This window comes from Xenopus laevis, chromosome 7L, assembly GCF_017654675.1.
Source record: "Xenopus laevis strain J_2021 chromosome 7L, Xenopus_laevis_v10.1, whole genome shotgun sequence".
In the NCBI taxonomy this organism is placed as follows: Eukaryota; Metazoa; Chordata; class Amphibia; order Anura; family Pipidae; genus Xenopus; species Xenopus laevis.
Window position 1 is genome coordinate 125,063,915 of NC_054383.1, and position 25,006 is coordinate 125,088,920.

Genomic DNA, 25,006 nt, shown 5'->3' on the forward strand with positions numbered 1-25,006 from the left:
ACACCAAGGGCAGGAGTTGTTGGCATTTGAGGTCTATGTAGCCAGATCAGCTGCACTTCATTTGTATCTTTATTTGGCCTTGGAGTGCTCCCACATATCCCCCTTTTTTGTATATTTCAGCAGAGTGCCTAGAGTTCTATTGCAGAAGAATGGCCAGACTTCCATGTGGTTTTAGCAACCCCACACCAATTCCTTTAATGGTGGTCTTATGTCTTTAAAGGAGAAGGAAAGGTTAAAATTAGGGATGCGCCAAATCCACTATTTTGGATCCTTAGCAAAAGATTTTGCCAAATATCAAACCAAATCCTAATTTGCATCTGCTAATTAGGGGTGGGAAGGGAAAAACATTTTTTACTTCTTTGTTTTGTGACAAAAAGTCATGTGATTTTCTTCCCCGCCTCTATTTTGCATATACAAATTAGGATTTGATTCGGCCGGGCAGAAGAATTCGAACGAATCCGAATCCTGCTAAAAAAGGCCTAATCCTGGATTCGGTGCATCCCTAGTTAAAATTAAGTAAGCTTTATCAAAAAGGTCTATATAAATACAACAGTAAACCCTCAGTAAAGCTGCTCTGAATCCTCTATCACCACATTTCTTTCCTTCTATTGTGTACACATGGGCTTCTGTATCAGACTTCATTCTTACAGTTTAAATCTGCTGTAATCTGAACCAAAGCTATGAGAGCAGGGAGAGACTCAGGCAGGAAGTGATGTCACACCAAGCTAATATGGCAGCTGCCATCCTAAACAAACAGAGATACCTAGAGCTGTTTACTCAGGTATGGTAGATCATTCTACAGAATCAATATAGTGTTATAGCTTGCACTATTGTGGCTAATCTATTGGCAATAAACTGCTATGGTAGCTTTCCTTTAAAAATAGGTGTTGGTTTGGGCAATCATTCTCTGGTGGGGGAGGAAGGGCAAGCCTATTAAACCATTGCTTAAATCAGAGCAACCTCTCCCCTATAAATGTTGTGGCATAGGAGAGGATCAAGCCCAGTTAGATCATACTTTGGTGCTGGTCTTAGCTTAGATACTAAATTAATTTGGGAAACAGGGTTCCAGGAAATCTGTGTTGATCAATGTTTTCCTTTTTGTATGCATTTAGCCTTCCCTGCCTTACGCACTACACTGTGCAATCTTGCATTTATACTGTGGAGAAGAAGGAAAATAAATTGCTACTCCCACACATCCCCCCAGATTGGTAGCAGTTCACAGTTCCCCTCTAGCATGCTGAATATAGTGTTTGTGTAGGCTTCCCTCCTGTGTAAATCGCCTTCCGCATTCTGTGCAGGTATAATCTCCTTCCTCTTCTTCCTCATCCTCCTCTTCTCCCCATACACCTCGTTCCCTCTTGTGGGTCTGTAAATGTCGTCGATAGTTGGATGCCTGACTAAAGCTTTTATCACATAGGTTACAGGGGAAAGGTCTCTTTCCGGCATGTATTAATCGGTGGCGTTGGTAATTGGAGCGCTGATTAAAGCTCTTTCCGCACTGCTGGCACAGGAATGGTCTCTCCCCGGTGTGAATGCGTAGATGGCGTTTATAGCGTGATGAAAAGAAGAAAGTTTTGCCACATACAGGACATGCATGCGGCTTGCGAGAAATGTGCAAATTCCTGTGTTTTTCAAAGGTTCGCTGGCCTCGGAATCGGCGTCCACATTCCTGACATTGGTAAGGTTTTGGGTCTTCGTGCACCCATTGATGAACGCGCAATGTTTCCAGTTGAGTGAATGCCTTTGGGCATTCTTGGCACTGATAAGGCCTTTCTCCAGTGTGAATTCGCATGTGCCTTGACAACTTAGCAGAGCAGTTGAAAGCCTTTCCACACCACACACAGACTCTGTCTTTTCGGTGACCCTGCTGGTGCCTGCGGAACGCTGGTTGGCTGGGCAGCTTCTTACCACACTGGGAACACTGGTATCCACATTGGCCGGTGTGCTGCTGCTCATGATGACTGTGCAGAGCCAACAGCCAACAGAAGCGGCGCCCACAGTCAGAACAGGAATAGGGTTTGTCACTACCCCCAATGGCTCCTGCACGGGCCACATCGCAGTCTTTGCATGTGTATGAAAGGTCAGCTGCATGGTTGCGACGGTGAAGGTTGTGTGCTCGCAGTGTTTGAAACGTTCGACCACAGTCTGGGCAAGGAGGCGGCGGAGAGTCTTCCGACACCAAATGGGCATCTGAATGATCCACCGGAGATTCTGCATCAAAGGAATGGGAAAAATTCTGAATTACAGTCCAGAATGTTGTTTGGAGCCTGTTCTAGTAATATACATGGACTTTGTTCTTATGCATTGATTGGCTATAGATTGGCTCTAGCCCCTCCCATTTCAAAGTTGGTTCAGCACAAAGAAGAAAAAGCAACAATGGACATGGCGCCATAGTGAAATCCTCTTGCCACTCCTTTTAATGTTAAAGGAAAGCTATAACCCCTCAAACAATGTAGGTCTCTATAAAAAGATATTGCATAAAACAGCTCATATGTAAAACCCTGCTTCATGTAAATAAACAATTTTCATAATAATATACTTATTTCGTAGTATGTGCCATTGGGTAATCATAAATAGAAAACTGACATTTTAAAAAATAAGCGTAACCCCCTGGGATCGCATGATTCAGGGTGCACACAAACAAACCATACAAGTTAGGTCACATGAGCCAATTAACAGACATAGTTAAGTCTTTTGCTTCCACACTTCTTCATGTTACAGTTAGAGCTGTAGTATTTCTGGTCAGGTGATCTCCGAGGCAGCACACAGACCATAATGAAATGATGGGTCAAGGCAAGAGATGTAAAAGGGCAATATTTACTTAAATATATATTCCAGCTTGGTAAGAGTCTTTAATATGCCACTTAATTTGATATAAACTGTTGCTTAAATATTCATTTTGGGGGTATAGTTTTCCTTTAACATATCCAAGCCAGAACCAACTACTCACTTGGTCCAATAACCAATGGCATTACTTATTTGTTCCAAAAGGCAATTATGTGCTGGCAACACTCACCTGGTGTCATGTGCTCATCAGATTTCTCTTCCCAGGCAATATCCAAAAGCTCCTCTGGTGACAGGGACATCTCTGCTGGATCACCCTGGTCGGGAGGGAAACAGGTTTAGCTTTGGGGTTTAAAATAAAACCACTTACATGTTATTGAAAGACATAAAGCAAGGATCTGCCAGCATCAACCTTCTCAATCGCTCTCCTTTCTTCATTGATGTGGTTGCAAATGTGTGGGTGCAAAACATGACAAGTCCAAGTTGGACAGCCAACTAAAGGTGGCCATACACTGGGTTGTGTCAGACCGAGTCAGCAGCTTGCTGGCCCATTACTTACTGGGCCTCCTGATGGCCTGTCCAACCAATATCTAGTCAGATATCTATCAAACAAGGACTGCCATGATGTGCCTCTTTCTTGCTTGGTCTTTACAGGCCTTTATTATAGGCCTTCAATCATCAGCCCGAGATCAAACATAATAACATAGTAAGTTAGGTTGAAAAAAGACACATGTTCAACCTTTTAACTTTTTTTAACCTGCGTAACTGCCAGTTGATCCAGAGGAAGACAAAAAAAACATCTGAAGTCTCCAATTTGCCTCGGAGGGGGAAAAATTCCTTCCTGACTCCAAAATGGCAATCAGACTAGTCCCTGGATCAACTTGTACTATGAGCTATCTCCCATATCACTGTATTCCCTCACTTGCTAAACACCATCCAACCCCTTCTTAAATCTATCTAATGTATCAGCCTGTACCACTGATTCAGGGAGACAATTCCACATCTTCACAGCTCTCACTGTAACAAACCCTTTCCAAATATTTAGGCGGGACCTTTTTTCTTCTAATCGGAATGGGTGACCTTGTGTCAGCTGGAAAGACCTACTGGTAAATAAAGCATTAGAGAGATTATTATATGATCCCCTTATATTTGTATACATAGTTATCATATCACCCCCAAAACTGTACAGCATATTCTAGATGGGGCCTTACCAGTGTTCTATAAAGTGGAAGAATGATCCCCTCCTCCCACAAATCTATGCCCCTTTTAATACAGCTCAAGACCTTATTTGCCCTTGATGCTGCTGACTGGCATTGGTTTTTACAGCCAAGTTTATCATCTACAAGGACTCCAAGGTCCTTTTCCATAAAAGATTTGCCTAGTGCAGTCCCATTAAGGGTATAAGTGGATATTCTTACATCCCAGGTGCATGACTTTACATTTATCAACATTAAATGTCATTTGCAAGGATGCCGCATCCTGGATGGAATTAATTGGGCTGGATAGTTTTGTGTCATCTGCAAACACGGATACATTACTTACAATACCCTCCCCTAAGTCATTAATGAACAAGTTAAATAAAAGTGGACCCAATACCGAGCCCTGAGGGACCCCACTAAGAACCTTACTCCAAGTAGAGAATGTCCCATTAACAACCACCCTCTGTACCCGATCCTGTAGCCAGTTTCCTATCCATTTGCAAACGACTTTATTAAGTCCAACAGACCTTAATTTAGAAAGCAGTCGTTTGTGGGGCACAGTATCAAACACTTTAATAGATCACATCTACTGCCCCCCACTGTCTAGCATCTTACTTACCTCATCATAAAACAGTTGGATCAATGTAATCTAGAACATGGGTGACCCAAGATCTGGCAAAGATCTCCTTGTCTGAAAACCTTGCAAATGAATGGATCTATTAGGGGCATATTTATTAAGGGTCGAATATCTGAATTCAAATTGTTTTTTTTTTTTGGTGTCATAATTCACACATTTGAATTTTAATTCCCCAATTAGAAAAGTGAAATTTATCACCGCTCGACCATGGAAACAGTTCTAATTCGAATATTCGCCACCTTAAACCTGCCGAGTTCATGTCAAGTCAATGGCAGAGGTCTGTTGAACCATTTCAATATGTTAATTGCCTTCCTGACATTCGAGTTTTTTTTCGGAATTTCGATTTGAATTTTCGGGTCGGGATTATTTGATTGAATATTAGACGTTCGAATTTTTTGTTTAATAACCTCTGACCTTAGATAAATCTGCCCAATCTTGAAATCACGGAGCACCGGCAAATTAAAACATCCGTTTATTAGAAAACATTAAAATATGACATAGCATGTTAAGCCCAAGAATCCATAGCTTTTACGCGTTTCGTGGTTACCCACTTCCTCAGAAAGCTAAATTGTAACGGCTACAAGGTAACATTTAAAAGCACAAAGGTCACACCCTCTAAAAACATTAACCCCTTCTTGATTTCTCACATAGACACATCAAGAAACAAGGGAAGTGTACCACTAATATGCATAATCATAAGAAAGTTGATAGAAAATATTTTTTCTTAATGAACAAACTAACAGTTAAATGTTACATTATATATCTCACATATTTGATATATTGGCGGACAAAATAATGAAAACATTACACAAATATCTCCAAATCAAATTCAATTCAATTAATTCATATATATATATAATTAATTAATTAAAGCAAAATATGCCAAAACAAAACAAAACCTCGCAAGACGCTAAATATAAATATAAATATAATTAAGGATACAAATTATTAAATAATAATATTAATTCATATAAATTAATTTGTTTAAATATTTAAATTTATTTAATGGTTCACTAGTGTCAACTCTCTACATTCAGAAAAAGCAAGTCAATTCCCAATCCCGATTTAGTCCTCCGTGTGTATTTATAGTTTTTAACTCGAAGATCCAATATGCTTCCAATCTTAAAAGGGCCACATCTTTATCACCTCCTCGAATATTCTTTTTGGGGCTATCAATTATTTGAAAAGAAAATGATGAAACCCCATCATGACACTCTATAGCATGTTTGGCAATTGCTGATTTAATGTCCCCCCTGTTAACTGCTGATAGGTGTTCCAAACACCTAGTGCCCGCACACCGTATGGTCTTACCCACATACTGGGCCCCGCAGACACAAGTGGCAAGGTAAACTATGTTTTTAGAACAGCAGTTATAATATTGTTTAATTGAATATTGTTTTTTTGTATTCGTGCTGTGAAAAAACGTTGAAACGTTTAACAATGTGCAAGATTTACACCTACTCCTCCCACATTTGTAAGTGCCTTTATAGCGCAACCATGCAGCTCTAGAGTCTGGCCCTTTTGAATTGTAAAGGCTGGGAGATAGAAAGGAGGCTAACGATTTACCTTTCCTGAAAACAAAAGAGGGGGACTGATCTAAGACATCCTTCAGAATCGGGTCCTGTAACAAAATATTCCAATGTCGTCGTATACTGCGCTGTACATAATAAGCATCTTGGCTATATACCGTAGAGAAACGTAACCCTGATTGTTCTTGGTCATTCAATAGTGTATGGGTATTAGATTTAGGTTTATATTTTCTGGAACGATATTTATGGTTGCATTTAAGCAAATCTGATCTGTTTTTAATAACAGCCTTATCATAGGCTTCCTTAATATCCCTAGAATCATATCCCCGTTCCACCAATCTATCCCACAGCTCCATAGCTCTTTCCTGAAAAGCATCCCAGGTAGAGCATATGCGCCGCAGCCTCAGGAATTGGCCCACAGGAATACCCCGTAAGCAAGACCTCGGGTGCCCACTCTGTGCGTGTAATAACGTATTCCTTGTAATGGGTTTTCGATACAGGGTGGTCTCAATCCTATCGTCAAATGCTGAGAACGTAATATCCAAAAAAGGTATAGAGTAGCTGTTAGTCTCATGTGTAAACTGTATACCTTGAGTTAAGGAATTACAGTACTCTATAAATAGTGACAAGGACTGTTCGTCCCCGTCCCATATACCTATGCAATCATCGATATATCTAAAAAAATGAATAATTTGATGTCTAAAGGGGTTAGTATCTCCAAAGATGTGGTGCCTCTCCCACCATCCCATGAAGAGGTTGGCGTAGGTGGGTGCAAAGGAAGCACCCATCGCGGCACCACACCTTTGGAGATAAAAAACTTAGATAAATCTGCCCATAAGTGTATGGCCAGCAAACTGAGCATGCTCAAGCCCAAGCCCTAGAGGTTTATGCTGAAAACAGGAAGTCTGATACAGAAGCCCATGTGTACACAATAGATTTTGTGTTTCTTTTGGCAGAGGACTCTGAGCAGCATTACTTTGAGAGTTTACTGATGTATTTATATAGACCTTTCTGATAAAGCTTACTTACTTTTAGTCTTTCCTTCTCCTTTAGAGGTGAGCCACTCCTTTAAGATGGACATTGTGCAGCAATCCATGGACCTTTGGTGTTATTTCTTAACTTTCAGTTGTCTGATCAAACCTAGTCACTATTGGTTACCATACTGATACCGGTGCTTTTTAGCACTTATATTACTGATGGACCTTTGCAGCATCAGAAGTTGCTGCCACATTACATCTCATAAGATTAAAGACACCTAATACTGAGCAATTTCAGTACTTCACGTATTGTAGGCTTTTCTTGATGGGGCGAATGGCCAAGAAGCACAATAAAAGACACTCGTGTTTAAGAGCCTCAAAACATAATCATGATTATTTGGCCACTGTTTGCCAGGAATCTAGGGAGGTTTTTTTTTTTTTTTTTTACATCTCACTTTAATAAAGCAAGCAGTAGGGCAGGTCACACACACATAGGAAAATACACACAAGGCTAAGGCATTCATTACAAATCAGTTTTACTGCTCAAACTGAAATTCAGTCCTATTTTTCCTGAAAATTGTGATTTTAGTTTGCAAAAGAAACAGTGTGCTGTGCTGCAAGTAAAACTCTATACTTATAAATGAAAGATCCGGAATGGCTGTTCCAATTAGAAATGCTGCCGCTCTCCCTGCTGGGTTGGCAGACTTACTCGGGACCTCTGAGGATTCTCTCCGCAGGATGTTTTGTCTGAGAATGCAATTTTGCAGCCGGCGTCAACCCCGTACCTTTTTTTTTTTCTTTCTAGGTCAATGTGTAGGATCGATCTGTGTTTTCTAGTTAAAAATTAAACTGTCTTCGCCTTTAAATTAAAAGCTCACAGGGCCTGGGGATTGCCAGCATAAAATCCTACAGCCAAACTGAAATACTGCATTTTTTTTTTTTTTGAGTCGATTAAAGTTATGTAAAAAGAAAAGGTTACAATACAGTAAATGGAAAGAAGAAGAGTTCAGTGCAGGGCAACTGCCTCTATTAAAGGAACAGTAACACCAAAAAATTTGAATGACGAAATAATGTACTAGTGCCCTGCACTGGTAAAACTGGTGCGTTTGCTTCAGGAACACAATTATAGTTTATATAAACAAGCTGCTGTGTAGCCATGGGAGCAGCCATTCATGTACAGAACATAGTAGATAACAGATACGTTTTGAAAAATCCCATTGTATACTACAAGACTTATCTGTTATCTGCTGTGTACCCTATCCCTTTTCTTCTTTTTCAGCTTTGAATGGCTATCCCCATGGCTACACAGCAGCTTGTTTATATAAGCTATAGTAGTACTTATCTGTTATCTACTGTGTATCCTGTGCTTGAATGGCTATCCCCATGGCTACACAGCAGCTTGTTTATATAAGCTATAGTAGTACTTATCTGTTATCTACTGTGTATCCTGTGCTTGAATGGCTATCCCCATGGCTACACAGCAGCTTGTTTATATAAGCTATAGTAGTACTTATCTGTTATCTACTGTGTATCCTGTGCTTGAATGGCTGCCCCCATGGCTACACAGCAGCTTGTTTATATAAACTATAGTAGTACTTATCTGTTATCTACTGTGTATCCTGTGCTTGAATGGCTGCCCCCATGGCTACACAGCAGCTTGTTTATATAAACTATAGTAGTACTTATCTGTTATCTACTGTGTATCCTGTGCTTGAATGGCTGCCCCCATGGCTACACAGTAGCTTGTTTATATAAACTATAGTAGTACTTATCTGTTATCTACTGTGTATCCTGTGCTTGAATGGCTGCCCCCATGGCTACACCGCAGCGTGTTTATATAAACTATAGTAGTACTTATCTGTTATCTACTGTGTATCCTGTGCTTGAATGGCTGCCCCCATGGCTACACCGCAGCTTGTTTATATAAACTATAGTAGTACTTATCTGTTATCTACTGTGTATCCTGTGCTTGAATGGCTGCCCCCATGGCTACACAGCAGCTTGTTTATATGAATATTTGTGTTTCTGAAGCAAGCATGCCAGTTTTACCAGTGCAACACAGCAGTAAAGACACTTTATTTGTTTGGTGTTACTGTTCCTTTAAAGTGGCTAAAAGAAGAGCAATTTATCCCGGGGGGACACAGAGGGAGCCCCAATCTCATTATGGGGGATATGGGACGCACAGGCAGCATGTGGCCTCAGTGGCACTGCTTTAGCCCCAACAGTACAGCAATAATATTACTTTAACATGCAGAGGAAAAGAAAACCCTGAAAACATATTATATGACCCAGCTCTCAGTTACAGCACACTGAGCAAACTTTTAAGGAGAGCTGACATATATCAGTACATATTTTATATCTTTTAACTTTGCTACAGTTTTGTGGTGTTCAATCTGCTCCCTCACTATGTATCTGACAGGAAAATAAGATGCGGTTTCATACTTAACAGGAAGTAGTGAGGGAGCAAAAGATCTAGCCATTCATTGGCTGATGAATCCTAGCATGTATGCGTGCCTCTGGTTTGTGTGTGAGCACAAAGGAAGAAATACAAGGGTGATAATAGTGTGGGAGTTTCCTTTAAATGGCTGTAGATGGATTAAAGGCCTTCTCCTTCTGTACCTATGACTTGGTGGGAGTCATTATATAGTGAATAAAGTACCCCCTTTTGTAAAATATAAGGATATTATGTTACCGAGGAGTTTCATGACCATATAAAAATACGAGGCCGAAGGCCGAGTGTTTTTATACAGGTCAGGAAACTCCGAGGTAACTTCTAATATCCTCATATTTTACAACTGGGGGTACTTTATTTATTATAATACACAAGTTTCGGTGAATCATGTGACAGAAATGACATCAGAACTCACCGTTTATAACTGATGACATCAGAACTCACCGTTTATAAGGATATAATTTACAGGATATTCATGGCTTTTGTGTATTATATAAAAGTACCCCCTATTGTAAAATATAAGGATATTATAAGTTACAGAGGAGTTCCATGACCATATAAAAGCATGAGGCCGAAGGCAGGTCATGGAACTCCGAGGTGACTTCTAAATTATAGGGTTGCCACCTGTCCGTTGTTGACCCAGACAGCCCAGTATTTTGAAGGGCATCCCAAGTCAAAACTGCCTGCCCGGTTTTTCTAATTTGGATTCCCTATGATTGAAATGGCGATCGGGCAATCGCTGCCTCATAGCCCTGCCCCAGATGTCATGGCCCCACCCCCTCCACATAATGGCCCGCCCCCTGCTCAGTCTCCACCAGGCTAAAAGGTGGCAATCCTACTTATACTCATATTTTCCAACAGAGGGTACTTTATTTATTTCAATACACAAGTTTCAGTGAGTCATAAGACAGAAATGACATCACTAAACTCCGATTATAACGGAGTACATCACTAAGACTATTTATCAGGATATCATTTACAGGATATTCATGGCTCATGTGTATCATAAATATATTTGTGCCTTTGTCCTTTATGCGTTTGGACATGTGATGACTGAATACCAAATATCTCAGAGACCATCCTCTTAAACACAAGGACGTGAACATGTACTTTTGGTCCAAAAACATTTGTTCCCTGTGTGCAATAGATCTGAACCTAAAGTCTCACCACCCACATTGTTACTTCAAGTTATCAAGTTACATTATTCGTTTGGATACGGATTGCAACAAAGCTTTTCGGGGACATCCTCCAATCCGGAAGAAGGTCAATGGCTACATTTTGTTCACATGACTTTGGTCCCCCTTCCCCCATCTACAATGGTCTACCATTTAGTTTGACCAATTCAATCTCAGTATTACATAGGGTACAACTAAATGCAACAATATACTGTATGTACCAGTCTTCAAAGGCGCAGAGCTTCAATCTGCCATCCATTTATCCCCAAACCACTCACCTGCCCACAGGCCGAATTTGTGGCAAGGCTACCAAGGCCCGGGTGACACATTTTTAGAGGTGGGTTAGAGTGCAATCGCAGGCCGGGACCACCTATGGGCGCATGATTTTGAAATCCGGAGCTGCCTGCCCATCTGTCCAATGAGATTATACTATTCCATAGCACTGGAGAATAACCCAGTAGTGCACTGTGGCAAAGGACAAAGCATGTACCTAAGGTTTCTTTTTAATGTGACTCAATCTGCCATTCATTTACCCCAAAATCACAGGCCATTGCTAAGTATCGGAAAACTACCCAGCAGTGCACTGTTGCTGATGACGTTTATTTGCCTGCCAACCCAAGCACTTGCCCTAACACTATTATTTGGTATAATAGCTTTATATCTTAATGGGGTTGTTCGCCTTGAAATTAACTTTTAGTATGATTTAGAGAGTGATATTCTGAGACAATTTTCAATTGGTTTTCATTTTTTATTATTTGTGGTTTTTGAGTTATTTTGCTTTTCATTCAGCAGCTCTCCGGTTTGCAATTTCAGCAATTTGGTTGCTAGGGTCCAAATTACACTAGCAACCATGCACTGGTTTGAATAAGAGACTGGAATATGAATAGGAGAGGCCTGAATAGAAAGACGAGTGATAAAAAGTAGCAATAACAATACATTTGTAGCTTTACAGAGCATTTGATTTTACATGGGGTCAGTGACCCCCATTTGAAAGCTGGAAAGAGTCAGAAGAAGATGGCAAACAATTAACAAATTATAAAAAATAAATAATCAAGACCAATTGAAAAGTTGCTTAGAACTGGGCATTCTATAACATACTACATGTTAACTTAAAGGTGAACCACCCCTTTTGTACTCCTATTAATCATGCTGTGAAAAACATCACCAAAGTTGTTGCCCAGATCAGATCTTTGCTTGTAGGTGACTGTTGAAATCTAATTTCTGATTGGTTGCTATGGGGAATATCACTGGTTTTCCTCCTATTTCTACCCAGCATGATAAATAAACCCCTAGTTCTTATTCTCATCCCCCCCTTCACTCCAGTGTATCACATGGGCTACAAAGATGGAATTCATGAATTTATTCTGCGAAAGCAATCTTCTCCGCTCAACCCAAAATGCTATTTACATTTTTGCAGCCACTGAAGCTACGCAGAAAAAAAACTAACCCCATGGGTAGATTATTATTGCTGATGGGGAGCGGAAGCAGAAAGAATAATATTAACAAGCGCTTACAATGCTGGGAACATTTAGAAAAAGGCCCGGCTTGTATGGTGTATGGTATTTCATAAACATCTCCCTCTGGATTTCACTATCACACATGTGCACATTTTTCACGAATTACCGAAAAAACACAAACAAGCGGATGTAAAAGGAAGAAAGAACAAGAGTGCAATCCCCAATGGGGCAGAGAAAACCCAAGATAAAGAGTTCCTAAAGCGCCCCATAAAAATTCATCAGATCTTAAATGACAGGACGTCTTCCATCATATTATTCTGAGCAGATGTGAAATCTCCAGGTCCCTTAACCAAAACTGAGAGCGAGTTTTCTTAAACAAGGTATAAAAAGTTAAAGTAACTGGAGCCAGCAAAGCCAGACAGACTATTCAGTGGCATAATTACCAGGGGAGCAGGGGGTGCAATTGGGCCAGGGCCCGCACCCCCTCAGGGCCCCCCAGCAGCTCGCCACTGGATTCCATCCAAAAATAGCATACGGAGGGGGCGGGGGGGAGCCCGGCTGCGCGTCCCGCGCCAGGGCTCGCCCCCCTCTAGTTACGTTACTGAGACTATTTGCTTTTGTATTGGCTTTCTACCTACGGCCCAAAAGGGAAAGTTGAAATATTCCCTTGTTGAATTGTATGGCAGCTCAGAAACCAGTGCATTCTGCATCAGAATTGATTAAACGGGTTGTTCACCTTTACATTAACTAAGTATGATGTAGAAAGTGATTTCTGAGACAATTTGCATTTGGTTTTAATTTTTTATTATTTGTGATTTTTGAGTTATTTAGCTTTTTATTCAGCAGCTCTCCAGTTTGCAATTTCAACAATCCTGTTGCTAGGGTCCAAATGACCCTAGCAACCATGCATTGATTTGAATTAGAGACTGGAATATGAATAGGAGAGGGCCTAAATAGAAAGTTGAATAATAAAAAGTATCAACAAAAATACATTTGTAGCCTTACAGAGCATAACATTTCTGGCCATGTTCATTTTCAGCCTTTACTTATCCTTCCGTCCATAATGTTGCTATTGTCACTGAACCTAGCAACGATGCAGTTGTTTGGTTGACAAGGACTGAACAGGCACACAAGTGGCCAAATAAAATGTAGTGAAATACTACAACCACAAAGGAAAAAGAGGGGAAATTCAGGCACACAGTATCATTAAATAGGTTAAATAGTGGATAACAGATAAAACCATTATGTTCTACAGAGTTTATCTGCTTTGTAACCTGAGCCTTTTCTCCTTTGAATGGCTGCCCCCATTGCTACTCGGCAGCTAATTTATATAAACAATAGTAGTGTTTCTGAAGCAAACACACCAGTTTTACCAGTGCATTATATTTTTATTACTTTAATACATTTTCATCTTTTTACTTTAACACAAAACATATAAAGTGCTGATTTATCTAAATGACATACAAAATACTCCCTACAGACAGGGCGACCCCCATCCATGAATTATAAATAAAATCTACCTGTCAGTCTACTTTCTTGTTACCGGAGTCACTGCATTTTAAATTCCTGGTTAGACCAAGCTGATAAATAGAACATGTCCAAAGGTGAACTTTCTTTTTGCACTTTTTAGAAGGTAAATAATTATAATCCTCTATTTACCACTCACCTAGCCTTGCCATGCCAGTAATCTCTATTCAGCCCTTGTAATCAGAAAGCTCAGATTTTTACTATACAGACACTGTTTTCGTGACCTTAGACTGGGAGAAATACAGAGTAACGGTATAAATATTTTAAGGATATTTCAGTTGCTTAAAAACGCACAGAATTTTTAGCAACGAGGAACAGCACGATATGAATTATGCATGCGGCATAGTTGTACAGGTATGGGATCTATTATCCAGAATGCTTGGGACCTGGGGTTTTGCAGATAACGGATCTTTCCATAATTTGGATCGTCATGCCTTAAAGGATCAAGGAAAGTTGTTTAGCACTTGGGGTGCCTAACATTTGGCACCCCCAAGTGATTGTATTGACTTACCTGAAACCCCGGGCCAGTGCTCCTATCAGCAGAAAACTGCACCAGCCCAGGGTTATACCAGTGAGCACCACAGAGCGCTTCTCCTATGGCTTCTTCTGGCTTCAAATTTCCTGCTGCAGACGCATGTGCAGTAGAATGAAAAAGCCGACTTTTTAGTTAAAGTTCGGCCTCGCTAAGAAAGAGAAAGACGGAAGAGGATCGCTCCGTGGTGCTCACGGGTATAACCCCGGGCCGGTTCAGTTTTCTGTTGATAGGAGCACCGGCCCGGGGTTTCAGGTAAGTCAATACAATCACTTGGGGGTGCCTGGCGCCCCCCCAGCTTTGCGCCCTAGGCACGTGCCTACTCTGCCTACCCCTAGGTCCGGCCCTGACCGAGACTTAGACTTCAGTGACCAATCAGCAAAAAGAATATGCAGGCACGTGAGATCCTTAGCTCCCTTCCAAAATTTGCAGAGGGGGGGGGCGGAAATCAAGTAAAAAAAACTTTCACCATGGCCACCAGAGTTATTTTTTGTGTGAGCGGGAACCCTTGGCCACCAAAATATTTTTTTTTTACTTTTGGGGGTCCCTGCCACCAATCTGGATTTTTTTTTTTTTTTACTTGCAGGGGAGGGTCTGACTACCAATGAGTCTGGGGCTGGCCTGGGGTGGGTGGAGCCCAGGGAGCCCAGAAAATTTTGGCGTACGGGGTCCCATGATTTTCTTATGGCAGCCCTGGGTAGCACCCTTGTTTCATGTAATAAAATAAAAATATTAGAAATGAATTATTTGTCACTTGAATATCCTTCAGTCATTCTCTCCCTTTAAAGCCTTTAAAACACTGTAAGTTGTTACAATATACCAGCAACAAGGAGAGAGATAGAGAGAGATGTTTCTACAGGACATAAGTTTGAAGAATGAAGCATAACCGAGACTGCTATGAGGGGGGCAAAAGAGAATAACATAACAAATGGACGGGCACCATCTGCCAGCTTGCACTAAATCAATGCAGCACAAGATATAATATGCTTTAGTACTGTAAAATATTGTATGTACATAACCTGCAACAATAATCTCCATCATCTGCTTGGAAGCAAAATACATATTTGGTCAGCGATGCATGCAGTTAGCAGTCTCAGTCAGCAGGTGCCTGTTCCTGGGCAACATCCACTAAGCCAAGGACCTGCAATCTAGAACTCATTGGCTGGTAATGACCAAAAAATTTCAGCAGCGACCTATGACATTTATATACAGTAGATAAATAATTTGTTACAATAATGGGCATATTTATCAAAATCTGAATTTTTTAATGAAAAACGTTTGACCAAACTAGAATCCATGATTGGACCTTATTTATTATTAAAAAGGTACATTTTAATTGGTTCGGGGACAAATCTGAAAAAAATAGAGCTAAAATCTTTTTTCAGAGTTTTTTCATGAATCACTTGAATTTTTTGCTTTATAAATAAATAGTCAGATTTTTGAGCTAATTCCAGTGCAGACCGCAGAAACTTCCAAATAGGATAGGGACCTCTCCCATTGACTTATATACAACCTCGGTAGGTCTGAGATGCTGGATTTTCCGATTCAGACTTTTTCCATCCTCAGAGTATAATAAATATATATAAAAAAAGGATTTTTTACCACTAAAAATGTGGATTTTATAGTTTAAAAAAAAAATCAATTTTTTTGTATTTGGACTTTAATATATAACCCCCAAAATGCAATGCCAGTCAGCAGCAGGGTTTTCCTTGTATTCAAAAGGGTATAGATTCATGGGCACTGGAAAGGCCCAATCTAGAATATGCAGGGTAGCTTTGGTCTCAAGTTTTCAAAAGGGATAATAATAACATAGTGCCCAAAGATAAGAAGATGATTAGGGAAAGAAAGAGCTAAAATGAAAAGCTGAATAAGTTGGGTTTGGTTACTATGGAAAGAGGTAGATGAGGGGGGTATGATCCCTATAAATAAATATATAATAATAATGATGATGAAATAATAATAAAATAGAGAAAGTACAAAGAAGAGAAACTAAGCTGATAAAGGGGATGCAATGGCTAAATTATAATGAAAAACTGGCCAAGTTGGGGTTGTTTACACTGAAGTAGTGCTTAAAGGGGGAAGTAAAATCTAAAATGGAATAAGGCTAGAAATTCTTTAAACATAAACATGAACTTACTGCACCACAAGCCTAATCAAACAAATGATTTATGCTTTCAAAGTTGGCTACAGGGGGTCACCATCTTGTAACTTTGTTAAACATCTTTGCAAGACCAAGACTGTGCACATGCTCAGTGTGGTCTGGGCTGCTGCTTAGGGGTCATCATAAATTATCAAAACAGCACAAGTTAAATAATATCTGCCAGAAGCCCATACAGCAAGACTGATTAATAATCAGAATACACAGACTGCACTGGGTCCTGTGTTGTCATGTAATCTAATGTGGATTTTATAGTTTTGTATTGTTCAACAAACTTTCTCCAACTCTGCAGAACCAGTGGCTGCAGAAAAATAACCCTCCAAATAGAATCCCAGTTTATCTGTATAAATCTGACTCCATGATCTTTGTCCCTGCAGCTGGAGTTGGAAACAGTAAAGGGGATGTAAAGGCAAAAATAAAATCCAATACAAATCTACACAGTCGCCGACTGCTCAATAATAAACAAAGCTGCTTGAGTTCTGCATGGCTGGGAAGGCGGGAGCTCCCCCTGCTGTTCATAAGTATGATTGTTTCCCTGCCCAGCAGTTAGGGGCCGTCTGACAATTCCTATCCACAGCAGTAAATGAAGGGAGAATTTCACTGCATACAGTCAGGTTTCTTATAAAAACGGTACACTTTTTTTAATTAAAGAACATTGGAGATAGGTTTCTTTTTCATTAAGAAAGTAAAAATGGAATTTTATTTTTTTGCCTTTACATGCCCATATGATAACAATGTATAAATATATAAGGGGCCATACAGTAGACAATGTAATACTTTATTCACAACTAGATCCTTCCAGTAGACATAAGGCTGTAAAGCAAATGGGAGAGGCTTGAGTTGAGATTTTTCCTCTGGATCAACTAGGAGTTAGGTTGGTTTTATTTAGACAAAAAGATTGAAACTGATGAAGGTGATTCTTCTTCTGATCTAGAGCACTGGTTCTATGAGTATGTCCAGGATTGATTTACTTGTTGGCTATTACTTGAATCATGGGAGAAAATCATTTCATATATCTGTCCCCTTGTTATGAAATAAGGGAGACATGTTTTACCAATTATCTAACCACAAAGGGGGTCCCAAAATCAAAAAAGGTTAAGAAAAGGTTAAGAGGACCTCTGCATTAAAAATTTTTAAAATACCTGGTTATGCATATTTATATGCAGTAGTGAAAGCAGGGCAGCTGGAATCTGTGCGCAGGCAAGAAATGCAGCAACAAGCTTTAATATGTTCTGTAATAAATATAGATGCCATTGGGAATTTCAGAATCTGTAAGCTGCAAGTGATCACAAGCCAGTGTGTCTGACACAAACCCACTGGAAGCAGACCTCCTCTGAGGAAGCACCCAATGTATGTATGTATAACTGTATTTGTAAAGCGCTGTTAAGGAGTCGCATCCCTGTACAGTGCATAAAAGTACAATATTTATATATAAAAGTATAAATGGGGGAGACAAATCACATTATAAATATATACAGAATCATAGGACAAAAAGAGCTGAAGTGCTATGTGGTAAAAGCACTGTGTATCTTGACAGCACTATATAAATAAATGATGATGAAGAGACATAGTGGGAAGGAGGTCCCTGCCCCGTAGAGCTTACAGTCTAAGTGGATGGGAGGCTAACATACAGGTACAAATTGGAGATGAAAAAGTGCACAAGGTAAGGCATGGGACAGGACTAGGCTAATGTTCTAGTCGTCCAAAAGGTAGACTCTTCGTTTTTTCTTGAAGCGATTAAGAGAGGATTCCTTACGGAGGAAAGAGGTAAGGATCAGCAAGATAGAAGGGTTTGAGAAGAGAGGTGGCAGTGGATGCGGATGGTGTGAAGAGAAGGTGGCTCTGTGAAGATCGGAGAAGACGACCAGGAACGTATAGTGAGACAAGAGAGGAAATGTAGTGAGGAGCAGAGGAGTGAAGGGCTTTGAATGTTAGTAGAAGGGTTTTATATGCTATCCTTTGCTTAACAGGCAGTCATGCTAAGGATTTTAGTTGGGGTTGAGCAGGTTCCCTTTTAGGAGAGAGCAGAAGGATCCTGATTGATTGGAGGGGAGAGAGATGGGAGTCAGGAAGACCAGTTAGGAGGAGATTGCAATAGTCTAAAAGGGATAAGATAAGGGCATGGATTAGTGTCTTGGCTGTTGTTTGCCAAAGAAATTGGCATATTTTGGCTATATTGCGGAGGAAGAAACGACAGGTTTTTGCAGTATTATTAATATGATTAGAGAAGGAGAGGGACTGGTCAAAGATGACCCCTAAGCAGCATGCTGAGTTAACTGGGTTAATAGTCATGCCATCAATAGTAATGGTGAAAGGAAGAGAAGGGCTCATCTTGGGTGGAAAAACCATGAGCTCAGTCTTGGCCAAGTTGAGCTTGAGGTGGTGTTGGTTCATCCAGGAAGAGATAGCTACAAGGCAGTCTGGGTTTGAACATCACAGGTTAGTGAGGGAGTGTCTAAATATATCTGAATATCATCTGCATAGAGGTGATATTTAAGGCCAAATGAAGATATAAGGTCTCTTAAAGAGAGAGTGTGCAAGGAGAACAACAGAGGACCAAGTACAGAACCCTGAGGCACCCCCACATTAATATGAACAGGAGGAGAGGATTTGTTTGCAAAAGAAACAGAGAAGGAGTGGTCAGAAAGGTAGGAAGAGAACCAGGATGCAGCTTGATCACGGATACCAATTGAATGGAGAACTTGCATTACAACAGAATGGTTAACAGTATCAAAGGCAGAAGATAAATCCAGGAGAATGAGTGTGGAATCTGTCAGGAGGGAGTGGCTGACAAAGTATTCAGGCAGGCCCGGATTTGACGTATAGGCCCGGGCCTAGGGGCGGCATGACGCCCAGCCGCATTATGGGGACGTTCGGGTCCCCATTCAACGACACCAGCTGCGCCGGCGTTTTTTCGCCGGCGCGATGGGAAGGCAGGCGCTAGGACCGCGCGGCTGCCTGGTCGGACCGCGCGGCCTAGGGGCGGCCGGGGCAGAAATCCGGCCCTGTATTCAGGAGGAGGGGTAAGACATTACCATGTGGTTTGTTATGCATTTAATTGTCTTTGGTGAATTTGCACAAATAAATGTTTGAAATGAGTTATTGCGCATTTTTCTAATTTTGTCCTATGTTTTGTAATATGTTGTCCAAGGCCTAAGGCATGGAGCATTAGCAGATAAGGAAGTGGGCTGGCAGCCAGACAGAATATAAAGTTGCCCATACCATGCGCAGCCCCCTCATATGGTATTTGTCTATTTAGACCGCAGGCCGATGAGCCAGAAGCTGTCCGAGATTGGAGGATCTCTGCCTTTAGTGTGTGCGTCTGAGTGGGAAAAGCTATTCTTTGAAACAACAAGATGGTTGCAAACGTACAAGTATTGAACGAAGAAAACAAGGCTTTATTTTGCACAGCACCAGAAATGAACACCTTTTCATCAAAAATAAACAAAAAAAACAAAAAGCAATAATGGTTGGCTTAAAATCTGCTTCTAAAGAGAAAAAAAAAGTAAGATGAAATAAGCTTTTTATTCTGAGAGGGACAAATGAGATATTTTCTCCCCACTGCAGCGGTACTGAAATATGTGGTCTAAACTGTTCAATTATTTATGTTTGGATACAGGTCTCCAAATCCTCACCCTGCTCGAGCTGGATACATAATTCTCTCTCATATGGGAGGATTTGTCTAGCATTAACAGGCGAGAGAGACAAGATGAAAGACATTATCTTACAGTGTTCTGAAGATCTTCACTTCCTGCCTCCCGGCTGTCTGATCATCTGATAACAGCAACATCTGATGCACCTGCGAACCAAACAAACACCTTCCATTAAAGGGGAAATTAAAGATTTTCTGCCATCGTCTTCTTCTTCGCTACAAAAAAGGAAAAACATACAGTACTTGAAACCCCTTTAATTGCCAACACCAAAGTACATGAGGGGGCCCAGGGCAATGCAGGAAGGCTGATGCCCCCAATTGACTTCATTAAGGATTTTAAAGTTCAGTTGTTCGACGGTGTATTGCTAGAATCCCTAACGTAAAGCGAGGCAGTACTGCTGTTTCTTTCCAGAAAACTTAAAGGGGAACTATCGTGAAAATGAAAATTTTATATAAGCCTCAGCATACTAAAATAACTTTCTAAATACAATCAATTACAAATTCTGTACTGTTTCTGAAATAACCAAGTTTATCTTCACTTTTCCTCTCTTAGCATTTGTTTCTCTTCATTTTCTCTTCATGCAGCAGTTGGATGTCAGATAATCATTGACAGTTAGATCCAATATATCTTATAGGGGGGCTTGCTTTCCTAGTAGATGTATTAGAGCTGACTATTAAAATCAGCAGAAATCATGTCTCTCTACATGCAGAATTTGTGCAAAATGCAGTTATTTTGTAAGATTTGTACTGGAATCAGTTATTTGAAAGAGCTCAAATACATCTGCTAGGAAAGGATGCCCGAACCCATCCAACCTGCTTGTATTGGGACGGCCCACACATCCCTACTGTGTAACCATTTAGTTTCAGTCCTCCCTGAAGAAAAGACAAAAAAGAGAGACCTTACATTGTTAAATCGGGTTGAAAAAAGTCCATCAAGTTCAATCCTTGAAGAAACCCTGGGGGAAGCTTCAGCCAAACCCGAGGGAAAGGGACCTTCTCTAGACGTGAGGAGGAGAAGGGAAGTTCCTTGACCTTTGGCCAGGGATATGGGGCCTTTCCTATCTTTGACAAAGAAGGATCTGACCTTGGGCTCAATTAAAAAAAAAAAAAAAGTGTTTGGTTTGGGCTGCACTTTCCTATCAAGCACTGACATAACGTCCAACTGTCCCATTTTTCTCAACCTGATTTTGACAGCTCAACCTGCAGTCCCAGATTGTTACTGAAATGTCCCGACTTTCTCTTTGATCTCTGCACTGAACCAGAGTCCTGCAGCGGGTCGGGTACCCGCAAAAACTTGCGGCACTCTGCGCATTGCAGGTAGATGTTTCAGGAGCGGGTATAGATGCGGGTCGGCCGTTCTCCGGGATTGTGGGTTGCGTCTTATCAATAGCGAGTGTTACTCATTTTTTCTGATCATGCCTACTTCTAATGATATCACTTCCGGTTTACAATGACAGCCCTCCCTTTTTTTACTCCTTTTTTCTGATCATGCCTACTTCTAATGATCCGCACTTCCGGTAATAAAAATTTCGCATCTTGTGTGCCAGTGTGCCTTTTCTCAGTACTTCTAATGATGTCACTTCCAGTTTACAATGACAGCACTTCCTGTTTCTTGATGGTCAGCGTGTCGGAGATAAGGTTGTGGATAAGGTACTTACTTTTGTAACAATTTAAGATAAGCAAATAAACAATTGTAACAATTTAAGATAATCAGGAAACTGATTTGCAGCTTAAAGGGCAATTCACCTTCATTAGCAAAAATGTAATAACACATAAAAAAACACAGAAATGTGTTCATAAACTTGCCAAATTTTGTAAATTTAACATGGTTATTAGGGGGTGAGGTCACAAAAATGGGCATGGTCAAAATATTGTCCCTCTTTCTATTTCCAAAATGTTAATAGGTATGCACTGATTGTATGTTACTGCAACATTCACATTGCTAAAACTTTGTTATAACCAGCATAACAACAATCCAGTTGCAGAATTTCCAAACTTCAAATATTTTTTTTTATTATATTGTTTTACTATTTTTTTTTTTATAACCCAAAGTTCAACATATGCCGAGACTGCAAGCTACTATACATCACCCACTCGTTTCCAAACTAAACATTTTTAATTTCAACAGCTCTGAGCACATCCCTTCAAGTTACTTAGCAACAATCAGAACAAGCAACAATCGCTGGAACAAATAAAGGTTACACCTGGATCTAATTTGTTGCAGCTCCTTTGTTTAAAAGAAACACCAGCAAACACTCAGAAAAAGAGAGAGACTTAAATCGCACATAAACCCACAACTTTACATAAGGAGAGAACATGTCATTCTAAATACTTTTTCAGCAATGAAAGCGGCATCAGTCTGTCCCTTTCCATGGTCTCTGTAGGTTCTGACTTTAGAAACAATGCAGCAGAAGCCAGATGATTAAAAGGGGTTGTTGACCAATAAATTAGCTTTTAGTATGCAGTAGAGCGAAATATTAAAGGACAATTTGCAAATGGGTTTAATTTTCTATTATTTGTGGTTTTTGAGTTATTTAGCTTTTTATTCAGCAGCTCCCCAGTTTGCAATTTCAGGGTCCAGATTACCCTAGCAACTATGCATTGATTTGAATAAGAGACTGGAAAATGAATAGGAGAGGTCTGAATAGCAAGATGAGTAATAAAAAGTATGAATAAGAATACATTTGTAGCCTTACAGAGCACTTGGATGGGGTCAGCGACCCCCATTTGAAAGCTGAAAAGAGCCAGAAGAAGACAAATAATTAAAAACTATAAAAATGAAAAAATGAGGGCCAATTGAAAAGTTGCTTAGAATTAGTCATTCTATAACATACTAAAAGTTCACTTAAAGGCGAATCACCCCTTTAAAGAACTGGGAAGAGGGCTTAAGTCCTGCCCTTAGGAAGAAACCAGAAGATGAAAAATGAAGCTGGTTTGGTTGGATTATGCAAAGCACCTGTTTGTGCTTTTATTGCCTGAGGGCAATGTGTGTGTTGTCTGTGGGGCCCCTCCATTGGATTCACTGAAGCTTTTCCAATTTCTTTTCACCCAATGAATAATTTAGTATCAGCAGTGAGAAGTGACAGAGAAATAAATATTGCAGCCCCCCTATATTTAATAACTAAACAGCATTCACACTGGTGGCATGTCCAGCTGTCCTTCTTAGCTACAAATCCCAGCATCCCCCAAGATCCAAATTGTAGTTCAGAACAAGGACTGACCCTGCTGCAGGGTGTAACATTTTCCTGACACTCCACCTGTTCCACAACTAGTTCAGCAGCCATTATCTATAACAGTAATAGCTGGACTTCCCACTAACAAGCAATTGGTGAGCTTTGTCTAGTCTAGAATCACTACTTCCAAATCTATAATATTCGCCACAATGTCCAAACCCCAGGCATCACTATTTAATGACGTCATACAGCCTGACCCGCCTGCCCTTGTCACGTGACATCTCGGCTCACCTCGTCCCTTCGGGATGTCTCGGGGTTATGAGGTCAAGGCCACGGCGCCGTTTCCATCACAACCAGGTCACAGAGAGATGCCCTGGTTGTGGGCGGTGATATGACTTCCAAGCCTAGCAGACAGGAAGGCGGCTGGTCACATGATTGAACTCTCCTGACAGCCATCTTGGTTGGGGAATTACAGAATTATATTAAAAATAATGACGTTTTGGCTGTAAATGCTTAGGTTATATATCTAATTTGTTCAGGTTCCTGATACTGCCTCTTTCTGTTCTGAAATAAAACCCACAGTATCGTATTTGGCCCCGTTTATCGCACATCATCCAGTTGGGTTTGCGTATCACGTGACTGAGGCTGCATTGTGCAGCAGCTGTGGGTCTGGCATTGGGGGGGATGGGCTTAACTGGCACGGGTGGTTCTTCCTGACTGGTTTTGTGCAAATGTTTGTCATCTTTGTTGTTTCACTATAGAGAGTGGCCAGATGGCGTTTTAATAAGCAGCGGTGAAACTAGAAGATGTCCTGTTGTACTAATACATTTTCAAATGTCTCATTAAGGCCTCACTAAGCACTTTACACCCCTACGTAGGGCTGTCACCTTCGACTTCAGCAAAAACAAAACAAGGGGGCGGGACAGGGTTGCCAGGTCTAGTTTTCAAAATCATCTACAAAACCAGCCCAAAACTAGCCAAGTGACACTTCAAAAGAAGCACAAAAATATCACAATATGTGCAGTGAAAAAAAAAGTCTAAAAAAATGAATTTATGCTTTTCTAACATTTTCACTGATTTGCAAATTTTCCATGAAGTAAAATGGGACAGATTCACAATTTACTAGGGGTCGTAACTACAGAGGGGGGCCCAGGAGGTATAGGGGTCCCATAAGGCCTAATACATATACAATTTCATTAAATATTGGTGAAACAGGTCAACCTCTAGTCTCTAGACATGCTGGTGGCCAACAGATTTTTGCCCCAAAATTGTCTGAAATTGAGAAAAGGCACCTGAGAATGCTTAAAGGAAAACTATACCCCTCAAACAATGTAGGTCTCTGTAAAATATATTACATAAAACACAGAGCTGGGCCAACCCAGCCAGGCGCCCTAGGCAACCTGGCTGGCCACGGCGCCGGCTGAATGCGTGCTGTGGTGCGCATGCGCGTTACGGCGCTATAGCGTGCATGCACGAAACTGCGCTATGTCGTGCATGCGCGTTACGGCGCTATAGCGTGCATGCGCGAAACTGCGCTATGTCGCGCACACGCGAAACTGCGCTATGGCGCGCATGCGCCAAACTACGTACAAGCATGCGCAAAAGCGCTATTAAGAAAAAATATCCACGGCAGTCGGGGAGAGACAGGGCCGGACAATGGGGTGGGCGACAGAGCAGGTACATGCCTGGCGCCCCCCCAGCTTTGCGCCCTAGGCACGTGCCTTCTCTGCCTACCCCTAGTTCCGGCCCTGATA

General features: G+C 40.8%; 1 protein-coding gene across 1 annotated transcript; it reads right to left on the minus strand.

The window, feature by feature from the left end:
• Positions 1-821: 821 nt before the first annotated feature.
• LOC108696798 (oocyte zinc finger protein XlCOF26-like) lies at positions 822-23,660 on the minus strand. The gene is made up of 4 exons (XM_018226443.2): positions 23,544-23,660; positions 20,156-20,226; positions 3,017-3,101; positions 822-2,211 (listed from the first exon to the last, which is right to left on the minus strand). The coding sequence occupies exons 3-4, from the start codon at positions 3,084-3,086 to the stop codon at positions 1,217-1,219; spliced, it is 1,065 nt and encodes a 354-aa protein (XP_018081932.1). The 5' UTR covers positions 3,087-3,101; positions 20,156-20,226; positions 23,544-23,660; the 3' UTR covers positions 822-1,216.
• Between the last annotated feature and the right edge of the window lie 1,346 nt (positions 23,661-25,006).